Source organism: Parambassis ranga, chromosome 14 (genome assembly GCF_900634625.1).
Source record: "Parambassis ranga chromosome 14, fParRan2.1, whole genome shotgun sequence".
Classification (NCBI taxonomy): Eukaryota; Metazoa; Chordata; class Actinopteri; family Ambassidae; genus Parambassis; species Parambassis ranga.
The window spans coordinates 4,880,088-4,902,222 of record NC_041034.1 but is presented as its reverse complement, the minus strand read 5'-3'; the positions used below and the strand labels follow the sequence as shown (position 1 = coordinate 4,902,222).

General features: G+C 40.9%; 1 protein-coding gene across 1 annotated transcript; it reads left to right on the top strand.

The window, feature by feature from the left end:
- Positions 1-1,641: 1,641 nt before the first annotated feature.
- tlcd3a (TLC domain containing 3A) lies at positions 1,642-21,029 on the top strand. The gene is made up of 5 exons (XM_028421596.1): positions 1,642-1,984; positions 6,232-6,318; positions 8,480-8,699; positions 13,375-13,470; positions 15,739-21,029. Exons 1-5 carry the CDS (start codon positions 1,863-1,865, stop codon positions 16,042-16,044), a joined length of 831 nt encoding a protein of 276 aa, XP_028277397.1. The 5' UTR covers positions 1,642-1,862; the 3' UTR covers positions 16,045-21,029.
- Positions 21,030-22,135: the final 1,106 nt, after the last annotated feature.

Genomic DNA, 22,135 nt, shown 5'->3' with positions numbered 1-22,135 from the left:
AAATGTGTCAGTGAAAAGAGAAACAAAATTAATTTTCTGGTTCATAAAATACACTTACTCAAAACAGTGATAAATTAAAAACAAAGCAGAGAATAGGATCATTTCTCCATGCTCAGGGAAGCACAACAGGAAATGGTGTAGATTTCCTGTCACTGCTGCAGTGCAGAAGTGTACTTTGAGTTTTTATCTCGTTATCTGAATCTGAACAAATTACAAAGTCCTTTAAAAAGCAATAGATCCCTAAAACTTGATGCCAGGCACTATCAGACACTACACAACAAAGCAAGTGAAGTCAGGTCAACTGACTTTGAAAGGAGAGTTTACTCGACAGCTGATAGCAGTATCTGAGAGTGATAGCCTCAGCCTGGGATGGATGGACAGCAGATACAGAGACTGTGTCAGAGGTGTTGATTCAGCTTTAATCTCGATTCATTCATTTCATGGTGCATGTGAGCACACTGTTCAGTTTGTAGTTACAGAAAGAAGGTGTTATCAGCAAATTATTGATCAGGTGAGAAGCATGAAGCAGCTAAAGAACCTGATTTTCTTTTTGTTGCTATTGAAGGTTGTTGCTATGCAGCTCTGTGTGTGTTTAACCACTTATCAGTCACTATAACTGATTATATGACAATTGCGCTGCCCCCCTGTGGTCAGAATGTATAAATACTTATATATGTAACTGCTATATGCCAACAGAAATAAAACCTTAATATTTACATGTACCTTAATAATAATAATAATAATACAGATCATTTTTAAATGGCCAGTCTGTGCGTTAATGAGCAGTGAAAATTGTCACCTCCAAAATAGAAGCATAAAGCAAGGTCAACAAAGTTTTTTTTCAATGTTATTATTTTGAAATACAAATAATGTTTTTAATTTTTTTAACCTTTTTGACCCTTTGTTACATTGGCATGAGTTATTTGTAGAGTTCATGTAGGATTAAAACCATTGACAGTAAAAACTATGGACAGAGCCTCCGTGACGTCACCCGTTTGTTTCTGAAGAGCCGTTTTGAGGCTCGGTGGGAGGTTCCGGGACGTGATGACCGCCGCCATGTTGGCAGCGTCACGTCAACTAAAACTCCGAATATGGACAAAGAGGGGGGGCACGAGCGGGGTTTAGGGGGGCGGGCGATCGTGGAAGCAGGAAACTCACGCTGTGATACGTCAACTGTCTGTCACTCAAGCGGCAACGCCCATAATTAGGCGTAATTTTAAGTCCGAATACAATTGAAACGAGTGAGTTGTAAAAAAATTCACCCCCCTACAATTGACACTAGAAGAGAACCTATCATCTGAGACCACAGCGATTTTTTGTACCAGGCCGTAAACATGTTCTTTTCTGCTGTGAAATCGGCCATTTTAACATGGGAGTCTATGGGAAATTACTCGCTTTTGGAGCCAACCCCCAGCTGTTGCAGCGTGAATTACAAGTTTTGACACTTCCGCATGGGCTTCCACTTTGAGCCCCGAAGGTTGCCGCTTGATTAAAACGTGTCTTTTGCTTTTGGATGCAATTGTTTTTCCTTTTTTCAAAATAAGGTATTGGTTTCCGGTTAAACCGGAAGTGCACCGGTTACGACTTTTAATCTGAAAGCCTCCACAGGAAGTGCGATGTTTTTCTTTTCCTTCAGCTAGACAGTGGTGGTGCTGCTGCTGCTGCTGCTGAACCTTAGCAGAGAGAGAGAGAGAGAGTGTGTGTGTGTGTGTGCCCGTGAATGAATGTGTTGATGGTGGACTGTTCCCGGTGAAAAATACCGACCCCCCAAGCCGCATGAAAATGTCTCAGCGCCGCGTGTGAACGTCCGAGGGGAGCGAGTCAGGTCTCCAGACGGGATTTTAGCATAAAATACGAGCAGGATGTTGCAAGTTTTAACTTGTGGCGCCGTAGTTTTTCCCGGTCTGTTCTTCGCCTTCAGGAGAATACTGCCGTGTGTTTTCAAACACTGGAGCGATGCCGACGTGGTGCTGGTCAGCGAGAGGTAAATTCATCACTTTAAGATCCATATCCCTGACAAAATACCGCTCACTGCTAGCTTATTCGGTGGGGGGCTGTGTAGCTAGTGGCGTTTGGCTCGGGCAGTTAGCTTGTTTGTGTTTTGAATTTTATTTGAATTTAGCATGCAGTTTACTAGTCTAATTACCAGTCATTTTTATCTTTCATGTCTTTTTGTTCTTGTCGTAGTTGCTTTTTGTGTTAAAGACGCATAAATATAACGGCAAATCAAAAACTATGGGTCCCTGTAGGGAAATCCAACGATAAACGCCAAGAAGAAGAAGAAGAAGAAGAAGAAGAGCTGTGTGCATGCTTGTGAGCTTGATGTGTCACTGGATAATACACTACTCAATACCCTGTGACTTACCAGGCTCATTCAAGTTTTCATCCCGCTGTACAACCACTAGCATGATGTTTATGTCAATAAACAAATCAAAATACATCATCTGCAGTCTCTAGCATCTCAGAGGTGTTTAGCTGGCATGGGGAGTAATAATTATTAACACGGTGTGTGTGTTTGTTGGGTGAGGGGTAGAGGGTCTGGTCATAGTGTGTGACTTGCTCACATGTGCACAGCTCACTTCAATGCTCATTTGTACGCTGTCACTCCTGCTAATCCTCCTCTGAGCTACAGTCAGGGCCCACTGCTGAGTTAGCTATGCACTAGAAAACACTGAACCCTACTTCAGAATAACGCTTCTGCTAATTTAGTAATGCTCAGCTAACGGAAAATCTTCTTACAAGCGTCCATGCCTCAGGGAGAGAGGGAGAGGGGGGACGTCACTCTGCTCCTTCTCTCCACCATTAAACCAGGATTTAATATCTACTTTATCCGGTCTGTCACACAGATCCTCCCCCCCAGTTTGTTTCACTATGTAATTATCTGACTTTTTAAACCATCATACCTAGCTTGTGAAATTGCTCAAACTAAGAAACAAGTCAGACATTTGCACAAGTCTAAACATGTTCTGTGAAGATACACAGGGGTATCAGAATCAGCTGATAAAGGATTAAAAAAAAATGAAGCCTAAGATGGTCACTGTGTCCCTGCCACAAACGTGTGTGTGTGTGCACATCAAAGATTACATCATCCCGTCTGTTTTACATTTTTTATATTGAAGTAGTTTTCCTGTTTTTCCCCCCCATTACATAACTAGCTGCCCGGCCAGACAGGGACAGCTTCCTTATATATTCATTCTCTTATCTGTTTCCATCTCCGTTGTAGAGAGTCAGGGAAACATAACGTACAAAAAAATGAACCATGTTATTGTTACCATGTTATATTAGGACAACTAATGGCAGCTTACGTTGATCATTTTTTAGACATGATTTGAGCCAGTCACCCCAATTTATACTGATAGTAAGAGATTTTGTGCAAGTGGAGGATGTAAGGTTGGCTTGACGGGCAGAGCCACAATAAGGTTAAGTAATTAATTCAAAGAATGCATGCCAAACCCCCTAAACGGAACTTTTTAGTAAACAAGGCACTCAGCAATGTTGCTGCGTCCATTATGTGGTCTTGATTGAGGGACAAGGAGTTCCTTCTTGCCATCAAATGTACTTTTCCCTGTTTGCTTTTTTTTTTTTTGCCTCTGCTGTCACTTTTTCTTTGACTCTGCTGCAGTGCCCATGGACCCACAGATTAAGTAGCCCATTTACTGGAGGAGCAAGGATGAAAAAAAAAAAAACTCTTACTCCTCACTGTCAGACACTGTGTGTGACGGAACATAACGGAGCAAGTGGTTCATGTATAACAAAACAGTTAGTAGGAAGACTTGGTTTTAGTGAAAGGGAAGCCGAGGTTGTTCGCCAGCCTGACGCAGCAGGCAGGAAAGAAAAGACAACATTGCCGAACAAGGCATCTAGACATTCTTCCCTTTTTCCTCTCCGCACGCTCCTCACCCCATCAAGCTCAACCTTTCATCAGCAAACAGAGAGAAAGAGAGAGAGAGGGGGCTATTGGCGGACACACAATGAATGGGCTGTGTAAAATCTGGGTCTTGTGATAGAGTATGCGACCATGCAGCTCTAGAAGGCAGCATGGTGTGGGGGGTAAAATATGTGTATGCAGGGGAAAGAGGCCAGTCAAGTCTTTCCCAGCTCAGGCTTGGTAGTTCTACATTTGCTGGTCACATGATGTTTGTTGCCTTGCCGATGCCGGTGTCATGACCGTATTCCCCCTGGAGACTGGTGTGAGGTGACAGTAGGTTCAAGCAGGAAACCACATAAACACTCGCTTTGTTTCCCAACCCTTGCTTTTTGGAGTACACCATAAAAAAGATGAAAGAAAACATTATTCTAAAACTAGTTTTGGGTCCCAGACACTGAGAACTGATATGAGACCTTGGTCCAAATGAAGTGTTGTCCAAATGTCATCATGTTTTTTAGCCCTCCAGTTCCAGCAGCGATCCCCTACAACACTAGCTTTATACATGGAGACTTCAAGTAGTATGGTGGACTGTTGCGTCATCACTGCGAGGAAATTTTCTACACCAGTGTTGCTAATCACACCAGAATTTATTGTTATTGTGTATCGTTGCCCCGTTCACACAGGATGCTGGACTTTAGTCAGTCCCTGTTTGAAAGCTATTCAGGTACCCAGCTACCTTTTTTTTGTAGTGCACACACTAATGCTGGCTACGTTTTTTTTTTGTAAGCAAGTAAACGTGGCATCAAGAGGCAGTCTTCTTAGCTGCTGTACAGCACATTCTATGTGCGAAACGGTCTACAGAGTGGGAATTGGAATCAGCACTAAACGATGTCCTAGAGGGAGAGTACAAAGCAGCCTGCTCCCTTAAAATGGCCTGTTAGTTGCTGCAGTGGAAGGACATCATTAGGGGGTTTTATCCATGTGCGGCTTTAATCCATTTAAGAACGTATCGTATGTGCATTGTGAGCTACGTGTGAGATTTTGTTTAGGACAGTTCTCAAATCCTGGACCAGTATTGATTTTAAACAGGGCCTCCAAATCACAAGAAATTTCTAGATGTGTGTGTTTTTTTTAGTGGTTTACAAAGCCCCGGGTCATCCATTATGAAAAGGGCCTAAGTAATTGTCCGGCCTGCTGTTTCACAAGGTAACCCCTGTTTATCTCCATTCATTGCAGCTGATGGTGATGCGTAGGTGGTACAGATGTAAACCAGACTTGTATGTTAAATCATTCCTAAACAAAGTGGTGTATTAAAGGGGTGACACTCTATTATTGCTGCAGTGAATGCTGGGGAATAAATTACATGTTTGCTGATTTCAAAGCAGCTTACTGTCAGTGCTGCCAAGTTGGAGAGCAGCCAGAGAGCGAGAGAGCTTGTCTGAGCTAAAGCAGTCATTCATAGTTTGAGCAAATTGGTGGTATAATCCAGTGTCCTGTTAAAACTGGACAAGAACTACTCCTGTTGAAACCGTTTGAAGAAAATCAACATTTGTGGAATTGTGAACTACTCGTTTTCTGTCAATGCAGTCAAAACACCACTGTCAGGGGATGTTTGAGGCACCTGAATGGTTATTATGCAACCACACAGACTTCAAATAGAGATGTACCATGTTCTCCTATGTCACAGGTCTGTTTATAGATGAGGAAAGCTGAGGCCTAGCACTGCTAATCCCATGATGGTACACTGATCTTGTAAGGTCTGACTGTCTGCGTTGTCTACCTGGGGGCCACAAAACCTGTATTTACCATGTTTAAACTGACTACTGTTGACATGGAACTAATTAGCTGTACGTTAGGGTTGGACTTGACCAGCATACCACTCAGTGGATTAATAGCTGAATCCCAAATGTCACCTTGTTTTATATTTCAATTACCTATTGCTGTATGGTTTTGTGGCAATTTATACCTCAGGTCCTGACTGTTAGAGGAGAATCAGAGTCTCACCACCAATTATCCCGAGTTTTTCACTTCACTCCTTTTAGCGACTTTAAAATCCTTCACTGTGGAATTGCTACCATTGTGGCTAGAAATGGAAGTATGACCTTTTGTGAAGTAATAAATTCTTTTTAGTTTCAGTTTCTGAGTCTATAGCTTGCCCCAGCTGATTTTCTGTCATGTGAGTGCAGTTGTGGTAGATTATAGCTTGGCTGGGTCTTGTGATAGAGTATGCAACCATAGCAGCTTTTGTGTAGCACGTTTCTTCTTCTTCTTTTTTTTTACAGTTCCTTTCTATCATGAGGGGTGTAATTTTAAAACTGTGAATCTTGCGTACTTTAAACCCTTTTCTGTGTTTCTTCCCCCAGACTGGTGTCCTCCATCCATGCAGCCATGGCAACCACAGCGGGAGTCATCATTGTGGCCTCATGCAGGGCCAGCGTCATTAACGACAGGTCAGACTTCATGACTTTTTTGAATTGGAACACTGGCTACTAGTGATAACACAACTGTCATAACGACTCTCTTTCAAGAGGGTTTAAGAAGCTCTAGGTTGGGGAGGAAACAGGATTATTTGTGTACCTACACTGGGCTAGTTCAGGCCTTAGCTGCTTTAAATGTCATTAAAGCAAAAAAAGGATTCACCTCTCTGCCATGAAACACTGCCGCTGTGGTTAAAACTAACGACAACGCTCTCAAAACTGGCTTTATGTTGGATTGGAACCTTCTACCATTATTCAGCTAGCTACTGTCATCCAGCCACCTAGTAGCAGGTTCAGTGTAGCATAGCATTAGCTTCCTCCCCATGCCGTTTTAAGAAAGTGTGATGCTAGGCTAATGCTAGCTTAATAATCCTACTGAGTCAGCGGCAGCACCCGGGCAGTCCCAGTTTCAGGCTGCTAATCTCTGCCACCCCCTCCCCTTCACCCAAGGAGCTTAATTCCTCCACAGCGCTGCTCAGTTCTGCTGCCCTGTGACGTGCACACGGCCTGGGGCTTATCAGACACATGCTCCACAGTCAGACCCATGAATACTCTAATACTGCATCACAATCTGTCACTTCATTTAGCCGTCATAATGTCCTTGGCAACAACTTTTGAGGCTTTTGCAATGACAAAACAACAACATGTAAACAAAAACATTCTTGAAGGTATTTTTTTTTCTTCAAATTATTGATTCAAATTAATTGTTTGAACATTGTTTGAACATTGGTAGTGTGTGGGGAAAAGTATGTAATAAAGATTCAAACTAAGCTGATTGTTCGGTCAGGCTGTGTGGTTCATATGATTTGGATAAACAGTTAAGCTGACTCCTCGTGTTTGTTGCCCCATTTAGTCATTTATGCAGCTCAGAGGTGTGTCCTGATCTTTGCAGTGACCTTTTGCAGACAGTGTCATTTTATATTCAGTCGAAACAATGTGCAAAGATACAAATATCAGATGCAATTCAACTGCAGTTATGTAATGCAGAAATAACTCTGCTAGACCTCACTATATATATATGCAAATGTATATGTAAATGCTAGCCAAAGGAACACGTGGTCTCATTTTTAATGGCTTCTCTAGGCTTGACTGGACCCCACAACACTAGGACTGTTGTCCCTTACTGTTCTTAATCTTCATCCACTGACCTTAAAGAGATACAGAACCCAGGGAGAGGTCAGAGGTCAGTAGCTCAGCTCTGCCCTGCAGCTTTGCTCTATTCTGTCCACATAATTAACCATCACAGTAATCGGTGGTCATTAGAATGCTGCAGCCATCCAAGCTGTTTGTTGTACTGTACTTACATAAGCCTGCCTCAGAGCCTTTAGCATGCTTTGCATGTGTGAGAGGCAAGGCATATAGGTTAAATGAGTGTCTGCATGTGTTTACTTCCACTAAGGGTCAGTGTGATTACCATCTAGTGTGGAATCTTATAATGCTGTGATAGTAGCTGCTACTAAAATGATAACTGATGGATTTATTTCCACCTTATTGTACATATAAACCTATATGAATTTCATGCAGGGAGAATTGCAAGTTTAAATTCAAGAATAATCAAGGAAAATAAGACTTAGAATAATATAATATATCCCATGTATGCTTTGAAGAATGATGCTTACACATGACTCAGCCATAGGTATAGCTCGTGCCTCTGATGCCTGAGGCTGTATCCTATTTATAATGAGAAGTTGGTTTCATAATGTTTAATCCAATGTTTATTTTTTCTGCCTCAAACTTCATTTGTGTGATCACCGAAAGAGATTGCAAGCCTCGTCATGTATGTTTATATAGTTCAGCCTGAATGAAAATCTGCCTCAGTGTGATGCACACATGTAGTGTTGGTGCGTAACATTCCAGCAGTTAGCACAACACAAAAAGCTGCAGCAGCAGCAGCATGTGATGGATTTGGGTCATAAGTCATAGGCTCTATTTCTGTGCAGTGTTATTGACGTTTAGCTTCACCTTAATGGCCGGCAGTTTTACTAGCAATGAGCTAAGAAGATGAAATTTTACTGCCTATTTGTTACAGTGAATACCGCAGACTGTTGTCCTGTTTAAATGTCCCTTTGGAACCATGGTGTTGTTGCATTTTTGTTTTGATGTAAATAATCCGATTTTATTTTTACCTCCTCAGGCACTGGCTGGCCACCCACTTCGTCATCTGGTTCGGTGTCCCTTACATGACATACGACATCTTCGCCATGTACCTCAGTCACTACCACCGCTTCCGTGTCAAAGGACACGAGGACTACAAGCAGCATTCGCTGAGGACCGTGAACTCCTTCGTCCGCCGAGAGTTCCTGCTGGTGCTGCATCACATCGCCCTGCTGACCATCCTGCTGCCCGTCACGCTGGTGAGGGGAACTTAAAAAATGAACTTGAAGGCAGTTGATACTCTCTTATGATAAGTAATCAGTCATATTAGAGCAGTCCACTGCCAGTAAAGCATTATTACTTTGTGTTGTCATGTTCTTTAATGCAGTGGTTTTAAATCAGGCCGGTGGTTTGTACTGCATTATCCTCCCAATGATTGCTTAAGTGGCACCAAAAAAAAAGGAACGTCAAGTAATTTGCAGTATGCAGTATTACGTGAAAATAAATAGCAATATTCTATTCTAATTTATTATGAGTGGCTTGATTCTGGTTAGAGGTTATTGAGAAACCTTTATTTGTACCGTAATGGAGAAATTAAGGGATTTTAAATCAGAATACAAGGGGTTTTATTAAATTCTCCTCAATGGTTTCTGAAAGCATGATTATCACTTTAATGTGATGCACAGCACATTAGTCCCTGTTTACTTAGAAGCGTATTAAAAACCCCAGAAAGTAACAGAAACCAATCTGTGTGCTAGCCCAGGCGTCAAATTGTCGGCTCGTATGGCCTCTGGAAGTGCATTCTGGGATGGCATTACAGTGGCTTTACTTGCTCATTGTAAACAATTAAAGGCAACATAAAGATCTTCTTAACTGCTTAAGTGTCAGAGTGGCTTGAAATCTGAAATCCCTCGAACTTGTTGAAGGGTTGCAAAGATATGAACTTTGTTATGAGATTCAAATTTTGCGACAACTAGTTAAATTGACTAAAAAAAACATCTGTGACATTTTGTTGTTAACCAATGAGGCCCTCTCTGTTAGACGAACTATCGCAGGGTCCCTAACATTTTACTGATTTATTGGTCCGATGGAGGAAATATGTTCCAAACAAAAAGTCCTCAGACCTGTCAGAAAATGGCAGGAAGTGTAATAGAATACTAAGCTCATAATTATTGATTACTTTCTTTGAACAAACACAAACACATGAGTCTTTATTGTTTTCTAATATATCCTTGAATTGTGAATGTTGCAATAAGGGGAAGACCAAGTCGAAGCCTGGGAAAGATTTACATGGATGAATGTGTAGGGCAAGTGTTCGGCCTGAGGCATGGGAGAAAGCTGCTTGTATAGTTGGTAAACAGGAAATTGGGAATACTTTAACAATGTGTGAGGAAGTTTATGTGAGGTGTCAATGTTGTGATCAATGACAATGCACAGATTAGCTCAGAAAACTTTTCTTTTTTATTCCACATCTGATCTGAAATGCTTGAACAGACTCTGATGCAGTTTAAAGTTCACAGAAACTGAGTCACTCTCCTTTCCAGGTAGTAGTCCTGGTTAGCAGGGCAGGTGCGGTGGAAACCCGGCCCTTTTGTTTGCGTGGCTGTATGAGATCACATTACCTTACATTATTCAGCTCCAGCTGCAGTCATCCTGTCTTTTCTCTAAACTCACCTCCCCTCCCTTTGTCTCTCCTCCTGTTCCGTCACTCATCAGCTTTTGGATAGCCTGCGCAATACACAAACTAGTGATTACCCAGCTGTTAAAGAACAGGATGTTAAAAAAAGTGGGTTTTACATCAGTAATTAACATCATTGATTTTTTTGTTGTTGTTGCTAGTTTTCAGGTGTTCCATTCTTATAGTTTTATCTTACTGGCAAAAATAATTGCAACTGAGTCGTTGTTAGCAGGAGCGGTTGCACCTGTCCTCTTTGTCACATGACAAGTCGACATTTTCTGCAGTGCAATCGGCTCATTGTAGGAGCAGGGAAAAAAAAGGTGAATTGATAAGTCGGCAGTAAAGCAACATGCAGACTCATAGAGTCACAGGTATCCTGACCTTACTGCAGTTTGTTGTCTGATTGTATAAGCAGTATCTCAAACTGTAGAACTACAGTCTGCTTTAGCACAATGAAATCTTTTATTCTAGCCAGACGCTCAGTATGAATGAAAAACAGCTTTAAACACTCATGCACCGAGGTGTGCAAATGTTTAAAGTAACACATTGATACAAATAAGATAACATTTTTTCTACATTTGAAATATAGTTAAAGGATACTATGTCTTGCTTTCTATTTCTGTCTCGCTATAAGACTTCAGCTACATCCCATGTAATGTTTTTTTAAGCTAGGTAGCATGAAAAAGTATTCCCCGGCGTGCTGAATCCAGGCCTGTCCCATGACCTTGAACACTGTCCCATCAAACCTCCTCTACTGTAGAAAAGGCAAGTTTAGCATTGCAGAAACCAAATAGTCACAGTGTTATTGGAGGTATATAGTAAGTGTAAAGCACAGAATTTGCATTATTGGCTACAAATGTTAATGGATACAACGACCCTAGACAGGTATCTGAACAAGTGCCTGTCAAGCAGACTTATTTTTGTGTTTTTCCACTGCAGGAATCTTTTGAAATCAGCCTTTTTTTTTTTAGGCGATACAGGATCCAGAAAAATGATGTTACACATGAAAATTTCTCTGGACTTCATCCAAAGTGTACACTTTAACCTCTGAGTTAAACTGTAAGGAAACTGGGATGTTGATTTTATCCTTGAATTAACATTGATCTCCGCCACACCACTTTTTTTTTTTCCACACAGCTGGAGATACTTTTTTTCTACAGCTGTGTAGCCAGGTACAATTCCCACCTGTAGGTTCCTGCATGTTCCCTAAACATTATAATTTGCTGTCACCACAACCTGCTCATTATATTTGAACCCATATGTTTACATAGGCTTTTAATGATGGTGCAAAATCTTCTGGGCTTTGTTGTCAGACATGAGACTGATTTTTTTTTATCCTCCTGTCAACCTTTCACAGGTGGCTAAAGATGATTTTCATGCTGTAAATGCCCCTACTTTGCACATAGGCTAATAGGCGTTGTAGGAAATTCAAATAAATCCCTGGAGAGATGCAAGCATCAGATGCTAGTAACTACAAATAGACAAGGCGCTAAGCAGTCTGTTCTTTTATTTTTGGCACACGCACACTAGAAGTATGAAGTTGACACGGTCACATCCCTGGCAGGTGGGGGAGGGATGAGGTAGCCAGGTAGCTTTGTAGGCGTGGTGTAAAGTTCCCCTCTGTGTGGTTTTGTTCATTCTTTTGTGGGAAGATGGAGCCACTCATGCTTTATTTATCATCAGCACACAGCAAGCGCCATCTTTTGTCTGGAGTCTCTTTATCCATCTAGACTGACTCACCTATTCTAGGGTGGCATCTCTAACCACACAGCACTGTGCCGCTGGTCAATATTTGAAAGCTTCATTCATTACTTATGTACAGGACATCACTGCCCTCCCTCTGCCTCCGTCCGCCTCTGGCTGCCCTGAAGTTGTAGTTACAGGAAGATCTCAGCCTTTAAGGTTTAAGGTTTTTAAGGTCAGTTTGAAGCCATTGAATTTATTTTAACCGTCATTTGTGCATGTGGAGGATGCTTTGATAGTGATAAGACTGCGGCCGGCCATAGATCCAGATTCTCTGAGGTCAGCATTTCTGAGCATAAACACAGGCCTTCCTATATTACAGTCTGCCCCCCCCCCCCCCGAAAAAGGCTGAACAAGGCTGTCTTTCTGTGTTTGGAGGACACAACTCGACTGTCTGTTGTGTTTTCAGGCGATTCTTCTCCTCTTGAAGCTGGGGAAATATCACATGACCACGTCAGATTAGGCATATATTTGTAGGTTTTTTTCCCCCCTGTAAATTCATCAACCAACAGCAAAGCGTAGATACTTACTCTTGTAATCAAGCAAGCATATGTTGAGACTGGGCATTACATGAATATATTACTTGAAGTTGATTACAGTAATTCTACAGATGGATTTATCACCATCCTGGCACAGTTGTCCCTCAAGCATTGAAGTCAAATATTAGCTCATAGAGTTGTTACAACTCAGTGCTGGTATTTACAGCTCACTGTTTTAAGAAGCTTCCTGGTTAAAAAAACAAACAAAAAAACAACTGCCTGGTTGCATTTTTAGACTTTTCCGTCAACGTTGCATGTGCAAACAGCTTTCCAGCACATAAGCAGTGTGTTAGCATGTTCTAAAGTTACTGCAGGTAGTCATATTACCGGTATGTATATTGTGGATATTTGTCTCACAAACACTTGAGGCGTTTCCTGCTTTTGTCGCTCGATGACACTGTTTACATTGTAGGTTTGGACTCTTGGTAACTTGTCCCTCATTATCTCCAAGTCATCCATGTTTTTCTTGTCCTGTATCTTTTTATCAATTACCCTTTGTTCCCTGCTACTTCCTAGAGTTGCAACTGGAAGCACAAATATTAACAAATTGTGAATTCTGTGGGTTAACAGAGCCATTTTAGGGTAAAAGAATATACAGGTGTCAGTGTGAGCTTTGTCTCTGTGACATTACTGAGGTGTACCAACTAAATGCTGTTGATGAGTGATGGCTAAAGAGAGGTTTTCCAAATCTGTCAGAGCCTTCCTGCTTTGAAAGATCCACACTGTCATCCTCTTTCAACGGATAGTGCACAACACTGCAGCTGTCACAAGGAGCCATGTTGGGAAGCATAAAACGTGATTTTCTGTTGTTCATTGGTCTTTATGCCTTTAAATATAGAGCAAAATGTTAAAATAAATATTGTAGTAGTGCTGAAATGTGAAAACCTCAAATCTATTTAAAGCTTCAAATCTGTTCTTGAATTCCAGCTGTGTTTTTTTTTTGCTCAGTCTGATTCTCCTCTATCTGTTCCTCAGTTCTTCAGAAAAGACCAGGGAGATTTCTTCATCGGCTGCCTGTTTCTAACGGAGCTCAGCACACCCTTCGTCTCCCTGGGCAAGATCCTTATCCAGGTGAGACACCGTGTACACATGTGCATCCACCTGAAACAAGCTGACAAGTCCGATGTCTGTCCTGTGGAAAGTTGTGAAACTATCATAAGGCTTGTCTGCGGATGCTTTCATTCATCCATGTCATGGACTCGAGGAGTTGTTTTTGAAGATGTTTCACCACTCCCCTGCTGAGCAGAACTGAGTGGCAAAACGTCTTCAGAAGAATCCTCGAGTCCATGACCTGGATGAATGAGAGCATAAGGCTTCAGGAGCTGTATTAGATAGGTCAACCTCCACACAGCCTTGTTGGGCAATCATTTGCTAAACACTTAGCCTGAACGGCAATTGTCCCAAGCAACAGTAACTAAGCACACCAGGGCTGTTGTGCTTTAGATTTCTCCACTTCCTTACCCTTTTTTTAACTTTACAAAAGCAAAGGGTAATGAATAGATTGTGTTTATGTCCTCTAACATGAGCTGCACATGTGATCCAAACAACTACACAGTAGTCACAATAGAGGACTGAGATCACACAAAGAAATGCACTTCAGGAACATTTCCTCTCTGTGAATACTAATATATCAGAGAGTAGTCTAACATTAACGTCTCTGGCCTGCTGCTTTTGGCAGCCACATCCAGACTCATTAACCAAGATAGCATTATGTGTACCAAAACAGTGCATGGTTGATTTATTCTCGAAAGCAGCCGACCCGATAAGAAAGCTGACATGCAAGTCTGCGCTCGACACCGTGCGTGTGCCTATTAAGTGTAATATTACGGCTATTTTCACATTTTTGTTTTGAAAATGTCGACAAGAAACCATGAAAAACCTGCAGACAGGAGTTTTGAACATTAGCTTTCTTAGCTTAGCGACAGCTAATAGTCTATTGTGACAGATGTCGCCTTTGTCTAACTGTGATCAAGGAGATACTGTTACAAAAATTACTGACTGCACTGTGTGGGTGTGTGTGCCTTGTGGGAAAGGACAGGTGTAGCAACAGTAACCAAGGGGGATGGGGGAACTGATAACTTAGCCACTGTATGTGGGGCCTACTGTACACTGTAAACAGCTGCCTGTGCTCACAAATCTCCAATGTATGCATATGTTTTTATATTTGTTAAAAAATGGTATGAAGGCCTCTTCTTTGCAAGTATATTTTTTTTTGAAAAAATGCAAACACATTGCCCCATCAGATATATTTAAACTTAAGTGCTAATAATAGTAATACAGAACTGGAACTGTGACACACATGCACACATCTCTTACACTATTCCTGCTCAGGTGCTTTTAAAAAACCTGAGTATCTCCTTTTCATTTGGGATGTAGCTTGTCACTGTTCCATCAATAATTTAGGTGCATGACTAACCAAAAAAACAAAAATCAGCAGCACTGGGTCTTCCCGGGTCTTAACTCATCCGCTTAAGTCATTTCCACTCAGACAGAGGACACTACAGCAACACTTTAACAGGCACTTTAAAGTGTGTATTGTTTAGTTAAAGGTTGCGTGACTTACTGTGCATGCAAGTAAAACTGGAAGAGGACTTGCTTGTGTAGCTCTGGTGTAATCATTGGACCGTGGGCTCTCAGGTCTTTGCTGACATCTGCTGTCAGCAAAGAAAAAGATCGAAGCCAAGCTGCAGTGCTGCCCTCTTTTGGACTAGATCAGCACGAACAGAAGGTCTGACAGACGTTTTTACTGCTCCCAGCAGCATTGATTGTGTCTGATGTGTAGACCTAGGCTTTGAAATCAAAGATATAAACAAGATCTTAGTATTACAAATTGATTTTTTTAATGCTATAGGAACATTGTCTAGTTGCCATGATACAAAAAGTGGCTCTCACGAGCAGAAGTAAACTAATCAGACATGCACTTATAACCACACAAATAACCAGATGGCTCTGATGGAGAGGAATTGGGACTCACATTTGTTTTGATTTTAGCTAATTAGCTACAGAAGGAACTGCATTACAGTAGCATACAGAGCTGCAACTACTTTTGGCCTCCACTTGTATCCCATTGGTCGATGATAGCAGGAGGAGAAGGATGCAGTAATTATGTAATTACTGCATCCTTCTTTAGTTTAATGTTTTACTAAGAGAAAAAAAATAGGTTTTACGATACATACATGCTTATCTTATACCACACATTCGACAGAAACAACTTTAAAAAGTGTTTTTTCAGTGTGTCTTCTTGTGCATCTCTAAACTCTTCTCTTCATCCACACCCCATTTTCCCCTCCACCCACCCTCCTTCCCTACCCTCCACCTTGTTTTGGTCTCCTCCACCAGCTCAGCCTCCAAGACTGCTGGCTGCACAAGGTCAACGGCGGCATGGTGCTCCTCACCTTCTTCATGTGCCGCATCGCGCTTTTCCCCTTCATGTACTGGATGTACGGCCGCCACTATGGCATCCCTCTGTACAGCGTGCCCTTCCACCTGCCGCTGTCCGCCAACCTGGGCAACTCGTGCATCCTGGCGCCGCAGGTCTACTGGTTCGTGCTGCTTTGTCGAAAGGGCTTCCGGCTGTACCAGCGCAGCCGCCGGCCACACTCGTCTCCAGCGGCCGCCGTCACTGACACTTCTAAGGATGATTGACATCCAGTTCACAACTGCTCAAGCTTAGCTAGTAACGCAACTCAACCCCACCAATGTACTGTAGTACACCAGGACTGCCTGCTCTTCTTCCACAACTCCTGGGCATTTTTCGCAGACTTCAACTCCTCTGTTACAAATCTGCTGTCTAAGTGGACCTCTCCCTCACCGGTCTAATCTACTACTGACTGTTTTTTTTTTTTTCATTTTTGGCTCTAGCCTGGATCTTGTTGAAGTGCTACACTGCGTCTCTCTACATTTACAACACTGAAACTTAAGAGGAGCTTCTGTGGAGAGACAGTATCTTATCTCTTACTGTGTTTACAGCTGCTGCTGATCGGGAGAGTCTGTTACAGTGTGCGCGTGTGCACGAGTGGCTGTTACCACGGGTCGTATTCAATTTTATGGTTTTGCTGTTAGAGTGACGTGACAGATAGCTTCTTTTCTGTTTTCCCCCCCAACCATTCAACTTATCACCGAGGAAGATTAGAAGCTGTGGACAGAAATGTGAAATCAGGCAGTATTAGGAGGAAAAAAATGACAGAAAAACAGCTCCACTTTAACGTGATAGGCTCGGACTTTTCATCTCATTTGCACGTTCAGCATCAGTTACAAATCTGCATCACTTCCACCTTACTCATGTTTTTTTTTTATTTTATTAGTTTCTTCACAGATTTAGTAGAAGGATTTTCTGGGTGAGTGTGTGTTGTTTGTATACATGAGTCTCTGTTCAGATGACAGTGCAGCAGTGCAGCTGCTGTACTGACAGCCAGAGCTGACGCAGGGCAACTTGGGTTACGTTTCTGTAGTCAGAGGTCAGTAAGCTCAAACCACAGAGCGAGGGTGATATGGTTAGAGAGATGATGATGATGATGATGGTGATAATGATGATAATGTGTGGTTTAAGTTCCCAGCTGAACTCAGGGCCACGGTGGCTCAATCTTAGGGACAGAGGATTGAAATGATCTCAGCAGTCAGACATCTACACATTCTTGTTAATCAGGTGTTGCGTTGAGCATTTCACACACAGGGCTGTATATACTTATCAATTTTAGAGCTTTACATAATATTTTAGGTCAATTAGAAGTCATTTTAAGCCTGATGCACATCTTAAGAGACCAGAGAGAAAGACTATTTTTATTATGCAAATGTGTCTTAAAGGCATTTATGGAAGAAGAACTCATCATCATTTCACTATATCAACAATAGTATTTTCAAAATTAATTTCACACACCTTCTAGAGGCCGGAGCTGATTTATTTCGACTCCTTTCATAATATTCCTAATCATTCAGGCTCTGATAGTGATTAGGAATATTTAATATTTAATGCCTTTTTGTGTCCTGCAAATTCAATCTATGCAAAAGAGGCTGCGGCGCATGAACACAACACTGTCGACCAGGTGATCCACACCTTGGCGTGTGTGTGTGTTTTTGTTTGAAATGGGAAATTTTAGTCATTTTTAATCCCCTAATCCCTAAATAAGTCCCCCATCACTCCCGTAAATGTTACAAGCTGATTGATCTGTATTTGAATTCTTCAGTTATTTATTAAAATGATCCTCCATAACGCAGAGAAGCATCAGTACAGAGGAGGAGTAGACTGTGGAAAAACATGTTTGGATTTTCCTCCCCAGAACTGTGAACTGTTTTTGTCAACATTCTGAGATTAAACTTCTGATGATGAGTCGCATCTGCCCCGGCTCTTAATGTAATAGTAGGGTGACCATGTGGAAAAGGTGCTGAGGTCGGCAGTCTGTTTTCTGAGGATGAGGGAGTAAAGGAGGGAGAATGATGGGGCTTCTCTGCCTGCTTTGGCTGCGGCCCAGGAGAGCGTTGGCCTCCGTTGTCCAGGACTCATCAGGCCGCTGTTGGCTAGAAACATCCTGGGCTTCTCTTTTTGTGACATTACCACTTTAACTACAGTCATAAGCGCTGCCCTTCCTCTTGTGCTCTGCAGCTGTAGGAGGGTGAAGCCTCCTTCCTCTCTGCTGCCATCTGTCGTCAGGATGATCCGCTCCACACTTCACTGCTCTGCATGGGGTTTATATATAAGTTCTGAGCCACCCTGACCCCTCACTCTGTACTGATAAACAGCATCTACGCTGTTTTCATCTTTCATTACCAGCTCATTAAATGAATGCAGGTGACTGTCTCTCTGTGGACAGAAGAGCAGGATGCAGTCATGCAGCTTAACAGGCGTGTAGCTGAGATTCAAGGCAGCGTTTCAGGGCTGATGAATTGTCAGGTTTTCACCCATTGGTCTCTTGTAGTTTAACCCATAAATCATTTTATTTGTGTTTGATTTTTAGGTGCAAAGGTTTTTAAATAGACACCTAGAGCATCCTGACAAATAAAGTTTAACACTATAATTTAAAACCTGTCCTATAAATCATTAAGTAAATCATGAAAGTGGGAAAATCGGGGCAGATTTTAATGGTGGAGATGAAGTTTAGTGGCTTGGCTGAAATAATTTTAACACTAGTCTTTTGGGTTTAGTTTTAAAATCATATACTAAATATAGAAAGTGTAACATTCCACTATTTTGTTTTTCACTTTTTTTTTGGTCTTATTAAAAGAAATCATTTTCTTTTCGTTTATTTGAAACACATTTTCAAGCAGAGGTGTGTTTGTATTTGATCTCGACTGAGATTAAAACATGGGTCATTGTCATGGGGTGAGAGTTTCATAGCCGCATTACTTCCATTGCTTGAAGAGTGGATCACTGCCACATTAAATCATGTTGCACATTAACACCATCTGATCCCACACCTGAGAATATCTTGAAGAGTTACGAGAGGTTAAAGGACACATATCTAAATCTATATATACTGTATATCACCTGATAGATTCTTATTAATGTAGAAAATCTTAATTTTATCCTCTTTGCTCAGGGTTTGATGAAGTTTGATGACATACCGTATAGAGGTTTATTGTAAGACGATGAAACTGTGAGATTGATTGAGAAGATGATCACATCTAGAAGAGTACGCTGTTTATTTTCTCTGCAATGTTTTTTTTTTTAAGCAGCTTCTTTCCTTTGAGATGTTTCTTCTGTTGATGCTTCCTGACATGGCTTGTGATACTTTAACTTCTGAAGGGTTGGTAAACCAAAGACTGTCAGGCACTTTAGTTAATCACAGTAACTGTAGTAATGTGAAGAGAGATTCATCTGAATTTCAGTACTTTAGACATGCTGTTCATGAGTCGTCTTAATAGTTAAGCCCGCCCGCTTTTCATTTAAAAAAAAAAAAAACGACCTTCCTTCAACCCCGTTCTCTTCTTCAGGTCCTAGAGTGGATGTGGTGGAGGACATACAGATACTTATTCTCGACAAATACACAGTGCTAAAATCAAACCTTGTAGAACTCCTGCTCAGTGTGAACGTGGACACCATGCTATATTTTATGTAAAATAACAATTAAGATGATAAAACCTTCCCCATGTTAAGCAGTTGTTAGCTTCTTGCCTACAGTACTTTAAGTTGATGCTAACATTTTGTTAAATTGTTATACACTCCATGCTAATATGCTATCGTAGACTGCCACTTGCATGGTGGATGACATGAAAAAGTTAAATTTACCGTTCAGTCTAAGCTAACAGTATAGCATCAATTGTATGTGCAGTAGTTTGGAATCCATGCTCACAATGGAAAGTACCACCAACACCTTAGCTGAGGTCTACACTATGCCTCTTGATAACATTATTTAGAGTTATCGAATACACTTTTAGCAAAGATTTAGTACATGGCACCAAAAGTTAAATGGCTGGAGGTGACATGCTAACATCTTTTGAGGAATAACAAGCTCCAAGCTAAGGCTCATATGGTTGATAACAACTGTATCAACCATCTGTAAGACTACACCCCATGCTAGCACTTATATATATACATTTTTGTGAGCAATACCTTAATTTTGCTGCTTTCTGTATCCTCACACATCCACTCAGGGTTTGTCCGTCTTTTCTTGGAGGTGGCGGATTTGGACTGGAGGCTGGTTAAAGTTAGATATTTGTTTTAAAAGTTAGAATGGGTTTTTATAATGATAATATTCCTGTCTGATGCCATGTTTATATCATGTTGGATGCAAATGGTGTGCATCCTGTGTCGTCTGATATGACGTGGATGTGGCATTGGGCTGATGAAATGGATTTTATCATACAGATTTTGGATTGGCTCTTTGGATCCTTAAGCACTGCAAAAACCGTGTTGTTGCTGGGACGGATTTTGATCTGTGGACAGTGAACCAAACTTGGTCTCCAGTGCCTTGTGAAAAATCTGTTTGTGATACCCACGTGTGAAAGAGCTAAGATGGCAGGTAGTGTTTATAGGTTGTGGCTGTATTTATCATGTTTATTGTCAGATCCCTTTTCACAGCATCACAACATAACTTGCATTTTAACCAATAGAAATGATGTTAAACAAACTTCTATGCATTTATTGCTACACTGAGACCTTGTCATTTTAACAAATTATGTCATTTCTATCAACATTTTCACAATTTACTCAAATGATCAAATCAATTGCATTAAGGTTTTCAGTTATTTATAAAAACAGATGTGCATCATTTGATGCTGAACCATTGAAATCATCTTTATATTATAGGCTTGGTTTGTTTGCTGTGTTGTTTGGGAACTCTTGGGACCCGGATGTTTTTGGAGAGTTGGGTTTGAATCGTGCGGTCCATATTCACTCACTGCTCCTGTCTTGAAATGCAGCACCTTCACAACCTTTTAACACTTCCTGCCCTTGCATTTATTTTTGATAGCATTCTGATTTTTCATACATATCCTATATCAGATTTGATGCATCTCTCTGTTTTTATTTCTTTTTGGGGAGCGTGAGCCTTTTTTTTTTTTTTTTTGAGGAAACTTCCTATCTGAAATGAAACCGGACCGTTTTATGAACATAATAAAGAGGAGTTATGTACTGTAGCTGCAATGTGTGAATTCAGAGCACCCCTTTAAAATTCAATAAATTTGATTTGATAGACTGTTTTGAACATTGTCATATTTTATATATTTATTGCATTTATTTATTGGGTATAAATTGGGGTAGTTTAGCTTAGCAGTAGCTTAGTTTAGCCTGCACTAAAGCGTAAAATAAAGGGAGTTTTGAAGCTAAAATCCTTAACTAAGGAGATGACGTTTAAATTAGCACAGAGCGAATATAGCCACATTAGCAGGAAATACACCAGGGTACAATGCACAAAGGTCAGCAGAGATCAATGCACTGTAGCCTAAAAAAAACATGCAAATAAACAAAACACCAGCAAATTGATGTGCAGTGTAATTGATAACTAGCTGTGTGAAAGAAACTGTTGAACTGCTCCTATAAAGGCCCGTTTAAGGGCTTCTGAGACTTGTTCTGAGTCTTCAGATAGACCTACACCTATTTTTTCATGATTGTGGCCAAATCTTTTAAAAGACGAATTGCTCTGTAGTTGTGGTGTGAAACCACAGCCAGCTGGAGGCGCTGCTGGCTCCACCTGGCTGTGGTTTCACACTACAACTACAGAGCAATTCGTCTTTTAAAAAATTTGGTCACAGCCAGCTGGAGGCGCTGCTGGCTCCAGCTGACACCTGAAGCTGAGCCACTCAGCTGCTAGAGCACAGACTTGACTCCATGAAATCATAAAATCATTCATAATTCATTTAAAATAACATCCTCTGACAGTGTTATATCCTGAAGGAAAAGTAGTAGTGTGTTAGGTTTACTGTAAGAAAACACATTATAAAATGTCAGTATAACAAAATATACCAGAGTACCGGTAACTGAGGCTTTTCAATACACCCTGCCAACCCATTTTTAGCTTAAATTTAAAACTGTGAAAATTGTTTGTATTACTGGAGCTTGTAACAACTTTTTTGTGCTGTTTACTATATATATATATATATATATATATATATATATATATATATATATATATATATATATATATATATATATATATATATATATATATATATATATATATATATATATATATTAGTTCATTTTAAAGCCTAATTGTGAACTGGATTTAAGGGTTATTTTGGATTTATAAAATTAATTTAGTATCATTATTACACTCTGGTCCATCTATGCCCCCAAACATGT